The sequence below is a fragment of the Medicago truncatula genome, chromosome 6, assembly GCF_003473485.1.
Source record: "Medicago truncatula cultivar Jemalong A17 chromosome 6, MtrunA17r5.0-ANR, whole genome shotgun sequence".
Lineage (NCBI taxonomy): Eukaryota > Viridiplantae > Streptophyta > Magnoliopsida > Fabales > Fabaceae > Medicago > Medicago truncatula.
The window spans coordinates 42,395,183-42,407,847 of NC_053047.1; the positions used below are offsets into that span (position 1 = coordinate 42,395,183).

The 12,665-nt window shown below is 32.9% G+C and overlaps 2 protein-coding genes across 2 annotated transcripts; both read left to right on the top strand.

Moving 5' to 3' along the window:
- Nucleotides 1-1,283: 1,283 nt before the first annotated feature.
- Nucleotides 1,284-5,134, top strand: LOC11439028 (crooked neck-like protein 1). Its single transcript, XM_003620771.2, has 7 exons — nucleotides 1,284-2,474; nucleotides 2,577-2,642; nucleotides 3,398-3,542; nucleotides 3,642-3,860; nucleotides 4,041-4,230; nucleotides 4,353-4,551; nucleotides 4,763-5,134. The coding sequence occupies exons 1-7, from the start codon at nucleotides 1,321-1,323 to the stop codon at nucleotides 4,875-4,877; spliced, it is 2,088 nt and encodes a 695-aa protein (XP_003620819.1). The 5' UTR covers nucleotides 1,284-1,320; the 3' UTR covers nucleotides 4,878-5,134.
- A 4,753-nt stretch (nucleotides 5,135-9,887) lies between these two features.
- LOC120580861 (uncharacterized) lies at nucleotides 9,888-12,658 on the top strand. The gene is made up of 4 exons (XM_039835052.1): nucleotides 9,888-9,928; nucleotides 10,725-10,887; nucleotides 10,969-11,203; nucleotides 12,555-12,658. Exons 2-4 carry the CDS (start codon nucleotides 10,742-10,744, stop codon nucleotides 12,558-12,560), a joined length of 387 nt encoding a protein of 128 aa, XP_039690986.1. The 5' UTR covers nucleotides 9,888-9,928; nucleotides 10,725-10,741; the 3' UTR covers nucleotides 12,561-12,658.
- Nucleotides 12,659-12,665: the final 7 nt, after the last annotated feature.

Genomic DNA, 12,665 nt, shown 5'->3' on the forward strand with positions numbered 1-12,665 from the left:
CAAATCAAAAACATGATCCAACCCCTCATAACAACAACATTGTCAACTTTATAGACCTTGACCCTAGAGAAGAGTACGTGCAAGATTGATTGGAACCCACATAAGACCTAAAGGAGATCTAACTAAAAACCAACTAAACAAGGATCCAACAAGATGGCAGCACAGAACCGGACACACAAAACCACCACTGCCGACTGGAATCAAACCACAGGTTGAACCAACACGACAGCTCCAACCACACACCTAAAAAGTAACTGAAGTAAGAAAAAATGCAGGACACTACAAACCAATACCAGCGGAGCCACCAAAGCTAAATTGGCCCACCTAAACTGACTGACACATGAGAGAATCGAACTTGAGACTTCGAGAAGGAGCACACTCCCAGATCCCAAGCCAATACTATATATCATAAAGTTATTGTATTACATCAAACTATAACAAATTTTGCAGAAGATAAGTGTCATGAATCGCAATATCCATCTAATTCCTCATAGAAGACACCGAAAACAGATTTGTCCCATAAAAGAAATTTACTTTAAATCCATCCAAAAAAACTAGATCACTTTAGTTGTTTATGAGATTTTAAGTGTTTTGGAACTTTAAAAAAAATAAAAAATTGAACCAGAATACTTCACTATAAAACGTTTCTCAGAAGAAAACCGGAAGGCGTTGCACGAGTTTTTCGGATAACAACCTAAAGTCTTTGTTGAAAAGGATTCCGGGAACAAGATTCCATAACATGATTCAATCAAGGATTCAATTAAGGATTCTGGTAACCCACTAACCAAGAAAACCTAACCAACCTCAAACCTCAATCAATGATTTGAGTAAACAATTAAAACACAAACACGTGAAAATATTAAGAGAAATAACACAAAAACTATTAAGAGAACACCGAGAATTTGTTGAAAGCTGAAGTGCGAATTGTTTTTTTTCCAGAAAGAGGGGTGAATGCCACTTGTTTTTTTTTTCTCCATAAAAGGTGGGGTGAAAAGTGAAAGGGAATTGTGTTTTGTTTTATATAAAAGGTAAATACAGTAGTTTGTGTCAAATGTTGGAATGAAGGTATAAATGTAGGGGTGTAGGATATAACTTCCGTAAGAAAGATATGTAAGATTAAAGTTTTAAACAAAAGGGAATTGTGTTTTGTTTTATATAAAAGGTAAATTTAGTAGTTTGTGTTTTGTTTTGCCTTTACATATTTTTGAGCCGAAAAGCCCGTGAAGAAACCTATTTAAATAAGAAAGATTTACACACTCAACAGAAACAAAAACACATTCTTCCTCTTTCTCTATCGTTAGGGTTTTCCAAGCCCTAGCCATGTCTTCTTCCAAAGTTGCAGACCCAACCCTAGGTTACCTCACTCGAAAAGACACTGAAGTAAAACTTCCACGTCCAACTAGGGTTAAGAACAAAACCCCCGCTCCGATTCAAATCACAGCGGAGCAAATTCTTCGTGAAGCTAGGGAGCGTCAAGAAGCTGAGATACGTCCTCCAAAGCAGAAAATCACCGATTCAACCGAACTCGGCGAGTATCGTCTCCGGAAACGAAAGGAATTCGAGGATTTAATTCGGCGAGTGAGGTGGAATGTTAGTGTTTGGATTAAGTATGCACAGTGGGAAGAGTCGCAGAAGGATTTTACACGTGCACGTTCGGTTTGGGAACGAGCATTGGAAGTTGATTATAAGAATCATACTTTGTGGTTGAAGTATGCTCAAGTTGAGATGAAGAATAAGTTTATTAATCATGCTCGGAATGTTTGGGATCGCGCGGTTACTCTTTTGCCGCGGGTTGATCAGTTGTGGTATAAGTATATTCATATGGAGGAGATGCTTGGCAATGTTGCGGGGGCGAGGCTGGTTTTCGAGAGATGGATGAAGTGGATGCCGGATCAGCAAGGATGGTTATCTTATATAAAATTTGAGCTTAGATATAATGAGATTGAACGTGCGAGAGGGATTTTCGAGAGATTTGTTTTGTGTCATCCTAGGGTTGGTGCTTGGATTCGTTATGCAAAGTTTGAGATGAAGAATGGCGAGGTTCCTAAGGCGAGGATTGTTTATGAAAGAGCGGTGGAGCTAGCGGATGATGAGGAAGCAGAGCTGCTTTTTGTGGCGTTTGCGGAGTTTGAGGAAAGGTGTAAGGAGGTAGGGCGTGCGAGGTGTATTTATAAATTTGCACTTGATCATATTCCGAAGGGGAGGGCTGAGGTTTTGTATCGGAAGTTTGCAGCATTTGAGAAACAGTATGGTGATAGGGAAGGGATTGAGGATGCTATTGTTGGGAAGAGAAGGTTTCAGTATGAAGATGAAGTTATGAAAAATCCATTGAATTATGATTTGTGGTTTGATTATATAAGATTGGAAGAGAGTGTCGGGAATAAGGAAAGAACTAGGGAGGTTTATGAGAGAGCTATAGCTAATGTACCTCTAGCTGAGGAGAAGCGATACTGGCAGCGCTATATTTATTTGTGGTACGTTTGATTTGAATGCTGTTTTGTTGTCGGTTTGTTTATTTATCATTTAGTGATTTTTCATTTTCTAGTGGTATTTATTATTTTCTGCGTGTATCTTAGGATTAATTATGCACTTTATGAAGAACTTGATGCTGGAGATATGGAGCAAACAAGAGATGTGTACAAGTAAGCAGCCTTTTGTGAACTTCTAAGTATTTTGTTTAAGTCTCTGTTTTGTTGGATTTGTAGTACTTTCTGTCCATGCTTTTCCTGAATTTTATGCATATTTTTTACGGGATATCTGCTAGTCTAATAGTATATCGTTCACTGAAAATCACTGCATATGTTTGAGTATTTTCCAAGATGATGGTGTTAACAGAACGTCAAAATGTTTATCATTCTGAGTGCTTGATATGTGGCTTAGCGCTCATCCGAGTTGCCGTCTCTGTAGAGCTTCGTTCCACACATATTAGTAATTAATTTTCTAAAGAAATTGCATGTTATTAAGGTCTGTTGACCACTGTATCAACAGTTTGATAGATAGAATAGTGGATAGTGCATGACTTGAATGTAAGATATATGTTTCTGTGCAACATCTCTGCTCATGATTCTTCAGCCACTTTTGGTTCATAGATTGATTTTATGTGCATATTAAGATTAGGTTGAATGTAAGATATATCTTTCTGCACAACTTCTTTGCTCTTGATTCTTCAGGCGCATTTGATTCAGAAGTTGACTTGTTTTTTTTTTTTTTTTTTACCTTTTCTGGTTGAGTTCTATTGCCATGGGTATTTAAGATATATGTTTCTGTACTACTTTTTTACTCTAGACTCTACAATCACGGTTGACTCTGATTTGTCATTTTTGTCCATTGACTTTTTATTTTACCCTTATATGGTCCAGTTCTATTGCCATCATTGACACTACTTTCATTTCCTTAGGGAGTGTCTCAACCAGATACCTCACCAGAAGTTCTCATTTGCAAAGATATGGCTTCTAGCAGCCCAGTTTGAAATACGTCAGCTGAATCTCACTGGCTCTCGTCAAATATTAGGAAATGCTATTGGAAAGGCTCCAAAAGATAAGGTAACATTACTAATATCTATCTAGATGAAATATTATTATATTGCTTACTTTCATTGCTGCATGTTTAACTTCACAGACACCTTTTATCTTTGTCAACAGATATTTAAGAAGTATATAGAGATAGAACTGCAGCTTGGTAATATAGATCGATGCAGAAAACTATATGAAAAATATTTGGAGTGGACACCTGAAAATTGCTATGCATGGTGCAAGTATGCAGAACTAGAGAGATCTTTAGCTGAGACCGAACGAGCTAGAGCAATATTTGAGCTTGCAATTGCCCAACCAGCACTGGACATGCCTGAGTTGTTGTGGAAGGTACACATAAAATTTATTTCTTTATTGTACAAAAGCCAAATCGTAGCATTTATTGCCTATGGAAGCTTCTAATGTGATTTCTCTTTCTCTTTTGTTGTCATCTTCTGATGCATACCACATCTATGAACCATCTATGCATGCTGGTCATAACCTAACTGTAAAATTGTGAATATATAACAGGCATACGTTGATTTTGAAACTGTTGAGTGTGAATTTGAGAGAGCAAGAGTGCTTTATGAAAGGCTTCTTGATCGAACAAAGCACTTGAAGGTATGGATGAGCTATGCAGAGTTTGAAGCAACAGCTATAGATGAGAGTTTAGACTTATCGGAACAGGAACAAAAGGAGCGATGCCTTGTTCGTGCGAGAAGTATGTGATCACAGCTTTAAGCGCATGCTATATAAATCATGATTGTATATTTTGTTTGAACTTTGAATGCAACATAATAATTTTATGATTCTCATCATATTTTGTTTTGTGCTTGTTTATAGAGGTGTTTGAGGATGCTCTAAACCACTTCAGATCATCAGCTCCAATTTTAAAAGAAGAAAGGGCAATGCTATTGGAGAAATGGCTCAACTTGGAGGCTTCATCTGGGGAGCTAGGTGATGTCAGCTTAGTCCAGTCTAAGCTGCCCAAGAAGCTCAAGAAGAAGAGAAGACAAGTTGCTACTGAAGATGGTTCTTCTAGGTATGTTACTAAATCATTGTTTCTCTTTGAGTGGTTTCCAAGGGTTAGTTTATATGGCCTTGTTTACAATTTGATCACTGCTATTTTCTGGTATCGTTAGCATTAGGAGGCTTGTTGACTACGATATTCTGTGTTAAATTTGTTATTAAAACAATTTTTCTTTTCTTTTTGTCTTTTTTCCTACTTCATTCTTCTCAATTTGATTTTGCAGAATCGAAGAATTCATCGACTATCTATTCCCTGAGGAAACACAGACAACCAATCTCAAGTTCTTCGAAGCTGCTTACAAATGGAAGAAGAAAAGATCGTCTTCTGCTGATGAATAAGAGTATCTTGTAGCTTGGCATGATTCCATTCTTGTATAACCAGCAAATACTGTAGCTTAAGCTTAAGTCAAGCAAAGCAACTAAGTCAATTCTGGGCTATTGAAGTTTGTAGCAGAGGAATAATGTAGTTTCTTATTCAAGAAAAAGTATGCAACAGAGACCAACATTTGAGAAAAATCTGCATTCCTAAAATTGTGAATTGATGAAAGTCATGGTTGTAACTTGATGTAGTTGTGTTTTTCGTCATTAATGAAATGTGTAAGGTCGGTACCAAAGTCAATTATTGAGTGTGTACATATGTCAATAACTACAACTTTACTGTGTTACACGTTTAGATTCTTTGAATTCTAAACATTAACGTACTTAATGCTTTAGTATTATATATACTATTTTCCTTCTAGATATCTATATAACTTGATTTATAGTACAATATTTCTTTTTGAGGGGTTTATAGTATCTATCGATCTTGTAATTTTTTGATTTTTATCTGATTAATCTAATCTTTTTTTTTTAAGTTTGGTATTCAATCCAAGAATCGACTAATTTGAGGGGACCAAATCCACTAGTCACTTATGAGATCCTATTTAAAGTTATAACATAGTTTGAGCTTGCCCACCGAAATTGCTATCGGCGGGAATCTGATCCAAAAATGGACTAATTTGAAGGGACCAAACCCACTGCCCACTAATTTGAGGGGACTAAAACCTTAAAAAGATCAAACTCTAAGATCCCAAACCAACTACTAACCCCATTTTTAATCTAATCTGCTTACTATTGCCTTAGTGGATTTTTTTGAGTAATGGTGCTTTAGTGGATATTTTCAATAGAGTTGTCTAACTTTCTCTATAATGATTTCAATATATTATGTATTGTCTTATTTCAGCACCAATCTAACATTTTTTAGGCAATCACCAATTTAACATACTATTATCATCTTTGCAACACTTTTTGTTGAGGTAAATGATGGCTAAATTTGTCTTTTTGTTTTACTAAATGAATTTACCGATAGTGTGGACTTCAACTCGTGTTTTATTTTAGAGAAATGATATTTGTACAATCATTTTTGTACAACTTTTGTACAACCTTCTCTCTCATACTCACATTTTTTTCTTTTTCTCTTTCTATTGTTTTTGACCAATAAAAAAAGAACACAACAAGGTTGTCCCAAAAGTTATACCAAAAGAGTTGTTCAAATATCACTACTCTATGTTGTTTTAGATGTACCATGTTCGATGTTATGAAAATTCATTCGGTAGTTTGATCAATTTCTGCAGTTGAATAATTTGGTTTATTTCAAATATGAGAATGACTAGTTTTGTTCTTGTTATAAGTTTATCTATGTATCACTAACATTTTAGATTGCAGCTGTATTTCAAATATGAGAATGACTTAAATGTCAATAGTTTGAGTACATATTTAATCAATGATGAAATATTATATTAATTTATGTACCTAAGCTAGTGAGATACACCATCCAGTCACTACTATAAACAAAAATCAATATTTTAGATTCATTCATTAAATTATGCATGTGATCTATAAATTTAATTGCGTAAATTTCAACTAATAGAAAAAGCTTACGAAAAATATCAGTAAAGACCATCAACACCAAGTTAAGTTAAGTTAATAGGGAATGATGAAAGGAAAGTATGCAGCCTTAAATAAGGGATAATGTTTCATGTACACACTTTTTTGCATACACACATTGTACCACTCCATGTGAGAGTGTGTGAGAGACAATACATGTGAGTTTTTGTGTGTGTAGAGAGACCACAAGGACACTTGTCAAAATTATATGTGGGTGTACAAGTGGTACATGCCACCTAAGGTGGTCTATGTATCACTACTCTAAATAAGAGTCTCAAATGTGGTCCATGTGAGTAATTATATGTAGGGTTCGAACCCAGACCCCTGCATATAATAATGCATTGTCCACCAACTGAGCTATGCTCACGGGAAATGCATTTTTTTATTTCCGAAAGAGTGATACAATTTGAGTCAAATGATATAAAAATATATTGCATACGTATCAACCAACAAAATTATATGAAGTATAGAAAATTATCAAAGGTCTTCTATTTGATTCCCCTAAAAAAAATTATCTCATATTTGATTTGAAAATTCCTCTCACCACCTTTTTAAAAAAATTCTTATATTTAATTTAAAATAGGAGTAAAAGATAAGCTCGTTTAAAATGAATATTTTGTTAAACACAATATGGTCTAACTTCTTTTTGTCTTCTATTCTTAATGTGGCAACACCTAATTCAAGAAAATTATCAAATAGCTATGGTAAATAAGGTAATGAATGCTACTAGTGGTAAAATTCCACAAGTGGACCTAAAAAAAAGTGATGAAAAATCAAGCCAAGCCAAATGGTTAAGATAAGGTTTTGGAACCCAAAAGTTATGAGTTGGAGTTTAACCTATGTATTTGGTGGAAGATAAATGTAACCACTTTTATAAGTGTTTTTTAAAGCTTTAAAGATTTCTTTATCCTAGACTATAACAAAATTTCCTTACCCTAAAGTTTATTTTATAAAAAAAGAAATTTTTTATTTAATTATCAATAATCACTATTTATACCATCTTGCTCTCAAGTTGTGACATAGAGGTTTCAAGGACATTTTGGACCAGATGCATGACCAATTTACAATTCAACTGAATGGACTTTTTTTTTTTTTTTTTTTGAATAATTTCAACTAGATGAACTAATTGTCTCCATTTCCATGTGACATCAATGACTATTTAGGGAATAAAGTGTTTCATTATAAATTAAATTAAAATTTCCATTTTTATCTTAAGATAAGAACCTTCACAATGACTATCTTAAGGTAATTTGATTTTCATTACCTTGATGTACATAAAGTTAAGAGTAAATTACACTCCCCTTCCTTAAGAGATATTTGAATCACACTCCCCTCTCCTTTTATGTTAAAATATACACTTCTCTTCCTTGAAAAGTAAAATCTATACTCTCATCCCTTTCAGATGCTTGAATTGCAACCCCCTCCCTTAATAATTAAATATGTCCTACACTTTAATCAATTTTAACATAAATCAATATTTTTATGATATATACTAATTTTGAACTATCATATAAGAAAAATAAATCCATTTCTTTATAATTTAAATGTCAATGATAATTAAATTTAAATATTTTGTTATTATTTATAATTTAGAGTATAAAATTCAGTTAACCATACTTTATCGACTTTCATAATTTTTCACATATTTTAATTTTATTTTTGGTTGATTCATATTTTATAATAGGGTTTAAAAATATATGTTAACGAAATTGTGAATAAAAAATAGCGAAAATATGTATTCAAAATTTGATTATATTAAAATGGATCCACAATACTATTTTTCTTCAAAGTGTGTTAGATTATTTTTTTTTGCTAGATTATTAGAAATAAAATAAAAAATGTTGAGGGAGTAAAGAGTAGATTTTAACATAAGAGGGGAGATGAATGTAATTCAAGTTTCTCTCAAGGGAGGGGAGTGAAGTATTTTCTAATATGTTTTGAAAAAGATGGGAGGAAAGTGTATATTTTAACATAAGAGGGGAGGGGAGTGTAATTCAAGCATCTTTAAAGGAAGAGGAGTGTAATTTACTCTAAAGCTAAATTCCATTTTTATCAATGACTATTATGTCCATCAATTAAGATAAGAATCTTCCCAATGACTATTCATGTGCATTCAATATTTAAAAGTTTAAGACTTTATCCATTTAAAATAAAATTCATTATTTGAATTCATTTTTATCTCTTTAGCTTGTGCCTCTAATACAAGTTAGGGTCATACTAATTTGTGGCTAAACCATATTTTTATATTAATTTTCTTAGCTAATGCTTCAAAGACACTATAGTTAACATTTTTCTACAATGTTAATATGACTATTATCTTTATTTGTTGGAATTGAAGAAACAAAAACTAATGGACAAATGTGTAGGAAGACAATGATTAGGCGGTTAGTGATGAAGTGTAGCGGTCAAACATCTTTAACAAATTATTCATTACTAGTTTTTTTTTTGTTTCAAGCAAATTATTTCGTTTTAATGAGTATGGAAGTATAATAATAATTCCTATAAAATAATAATAATAATAATGATATTAAAAAATTGCTTTGTTTACTAGTTCTAACTCAACCGTTAAAAATATTAAAATTGTTGTATCAAACGTTGCGGTTATTGTTCGAATCCCAACTGCTTCGGTTGTATGCATGAGTTATCAATAACTATTGTGATCTTGCCTATTTATAAAAAAATTATAATAATTGCTTCAAAAAATAACTAAATAATAATAACAATAATAAATAGAGCCAACGAAGTTTGACTCAATTGATAAAAAATAACAAAAAATTTAACTTCTTTTTTTGTTTTTTGAGCAAAAAATAAAATAAAATTTAACTTCTGTTTCCAACATCAACATGAATACCTCTTTAGAGAGACTATAAGGTAGCTCTAACTCAATTAAGTTGCGAAATCCGACTCATTTAAACTTTTTTGTGCCAAATAAGTAGCATTGATTTTTTTTTTTTTTTTTTATAAATAAAGTAGCATTGATTTTGATTATCCATTAACAGTTAACACCATTCATTCATTATTTATTTATTTTTATTATCTCATTAATGAAAGAAAGAGAATCTCACTTCCTACTTCCCTCTAGTACTCGTCTCTCTAATTGATCTTTACCACAACAAAACCAAACCATGTAAAGGTTAGTTTCATGTCACCTTTTTCTTTTTGTTTGTATTCTCTTTTTAGATGTTTCTTAAAAATCCATTTATATCTATTTTTGCATGATCCTCTTTTTCTTACTTAGTCAATTTTTTTTCCTTTTGTTTTTGAATTATTATTTTGAATATGGTTACTTTATTACCTGTTCATACGGTTACTTTATTCATTTTTACTTCATAATTTGTTACTTGTTACCTGACCAATGCCATCACTTACCTCTCTATATATTGTTACTTTACTTCAACACACACATTCATATGCATATTCACATTCACATTCACATTCACACTCTTCTGTTTATTGCTTTATAGGTTGTTACCTATTATTTTCATCTTCATCATCTATCAATTCTTACATTTCTTTGTTGATGCATTTTTCTTTTTTTCTTTTGATGTTAATTATGTGAACATGTTTTGATTTCATGGTCATGTTCATGATCTTAACTATTGAGAAGGTTCTTAACTTAGTTGTTACATTACATTGCATTTTCTTCTTTCTTTTTTTGGTTACATTACATCTTCATCTTCAACTTAGTGTGCTTTCTGCCACTTAGAGCAAGCTTGGTTTCTTAATCAATAACTTGAAAAGTTTAATGATTTCTATGTTGATAAAGAGGAAGAGTTTGTTACTGATGAAAAATAGAAAATCCTTTTTTTCTTCTGCTATTGAACATTGTTATAGAAAGCTCTTGCCTTGATGATGATCAAACCCTAGTTTCTTTTTAAGACTATATAAACTTGAAAAGTGTTTTCTCCTGTTTTTTACTAGAGTAACTTAAAATCTTATATTGGTTGAAAGTTCTGCTTAGTAACACATGCTATGATTAACTTTATATATATTGTTACTTAAAAAAAATTTACACACACACATTCATATTCACATTTTTCTTTTCTTTCTGCTTAATTTTGAACTCTTTTAACTTATGAAAAAATGTCTAATATTTTCATCTTCAATAAATTCTTACACTTTTTTTGTTGATGTTAATTGTCTGACCATGTTTAAATTTCTTATATTTTCATCATGTTCATGCTAATCTTAGCTTAACTATTGATTATTATATTGTTTAACTTTCTTAACCTATTATGTTTACTTTCTTTACCTTTTCAGCCTATAAGAAAGAAAGGATGGAGAATACCTGTTTTTGCAGCTATGCCGATGGATGGTGTGCTTCTTGCAAGCGTAAATATGAAGAGGAAGAAGAGGAACGTGCAAAGCCCTGGCAGCAAATCAAACAGGAAGCAATTGAAGAACTTGCTTTTACGTTTTTTTTGTATGTGTTTATAATTTTCTGATCTATTTGAAGTTTCTGATATTTTTTAATTAATTCTTACTGTTTTGGTCTCTATTTCAGCTTTGATATGCTTAAGAACAACCCGGATGTTGACTGCTCTAGGGCTAAAGCAAAGGATTTTTGGTCGGCTGAGACTTATGATGTAAAGCTTCCTTGGAAGGACTTGGCTGTAGGCCGTGTTTGTCATGGACGTGGTCGTGGGTGGGATTCCCTAAGAAGAAATGAAAGCATGCCTGAACATCTAGTGGACGCGTGTAAGAGGTGTGCTCGAGCATTTATAAGGGCCGAATTTCAGGTATGCTTTGTTCCACCTATAACTATTCAGGCAAATTTTAGGTATGCTTTGAGAATGATTATCTATTGATCATTGTCATTGGCTTGGCTGTCTACTATATTAAATGAATGCTTTGATTTTATATCAATTATAAGATAGAAGGTGATGCTCACAAAAAAATTTATCACCTCTTGCCTACTAAATTAAACACAAATGAAACTAACATTGGTGCGATAAGAAAAAAAACCATAGGTTATGTATTTATTGCACCTATAAACTGAGGAAGGGAGAAAAAGCATAATTGTTCTTGTCAGACGATGTTTTGATCCGAACTGATATGCATGGTTATCTGCAAGTTCTTTGTTTATGTGTACAGATCTCTATTATCTGTTTTGGCTGGCTGTTTGTATTTGTTTTAAAAAAAAATATATTGGATCAATAGATTCTTGAAAGTTTACCTTTTCAGAAATCTATTTCGAGTTTTTTTGGATCCATAAGTTTTTTCAAAACTTCGCAATAATTTTTTTCGCCGTACAGATTTTTAGTGTCTGTAATCTGTTGTAAGTCGCTCGAGGTGGGTTTTTTTGGATTTGAGCGTGGACTGTTTTTGTGGCCTCTTTTGGTGTGTTTAGCAGGCTATTTCAAGATTCTATTTCGGTAGTCTTAGGTCTCATTTGAGGTTTGAGGATCAATAACCTGTATTTTCAAATTTTGCATTTGATTTATTTTGCTTCCTTGTGTGCTGCTGCTATGGGTTTTTTCAGGTTTTTAGCTTAGATTTTATTTGAGTTGTCATGGTTTTTTAGTTTGGCAACTGCTCTTTTTTTTTTTTAATAGCAAAATTTATTCTCGTCGAGTAAGTGCAAGAAACACCAAAACTCACGGATAAAAAGGGAAAAAATACAAGGAGAGTGCCGCCAATATACGTAACACCAAAAAACGACCCCCCAAAAAACCCAAACCGCACCGGTTAAGAAACTAGAGGCAGACATATACCTACGGACGACGCAGGCATACCCCTGCCTCACACACACCCAAACCGCACCAAAGCAAAACCACCCCCTGCAAAACCAGCAGGCCGCAAAACTGCGTTTGGCAACTGCTCTTGATTTGAGGTTGTGTTAATCAAGCTGTTTTTCTGGCCTCTTGTGGTGAATTCCTCACATATATTTCAGGGTTCTATTTTGGTAGTCTTAGGTCTTATTTGAGGTTTGGGGATCAATAGCCTCTTATAAAGTTTTTTCAAAATTTACATGTTTTTAGCAAAGATTTACTTTGAGTTGGTCTTGTTTTTTAGTTTGGCAAGTGCTTCTGAGTTGAGTTGGTAATAGTTGTGTAATAAATTCACTGACTCATTTGAATGTGTGAACAGGTATGATCATGATGTGCTTATTGAAGGATAAAGGAAAGGACATTGTGCTTGACTGTTGGTGATATTAGGAGATGTTTACACTCAACACATGAACTATTTTACTATTTACTA

Bases quoted from the DNA above. Each gene is read 5' to 3' on its own strand.
- LOC11439028 (XM_003620771.2), top strand. From the start codon at position 1,321: ATGTCTTCTTCCAAAGTTGCAGACCCAACCCTAGGTTACCTCACTCGA. The intron at 2,643-3,397 runs GTAAGCAGCCTT...TCATTTCCTTAG, and splicing joins CAAACAAGAGATGTGTACAA to GGAGTGTCTCAACCAGATAC. The intron at 4,552-4,762 runs GTATGTTACTAA...TTGATTTTGCAG, and splicing joins ACTGAAGATGGTTCTTCTAG to AATCGAAGAATTCATCGACT.
- LOC120580861 (XM_039835052.1), top strand. From the start codon at position 10,742: ATGGAGAATACCTGTTTTTGCAGCTATGCCGATGGATGGTGTGCTTCT. The intron at 10,888-10,968 runs GTATGTGTTTAT...TCTCTATTTCAG, and splicing joins CTTGCTTTTACGTTTTTTTT to CTTTGATATGCTTAAGAACA.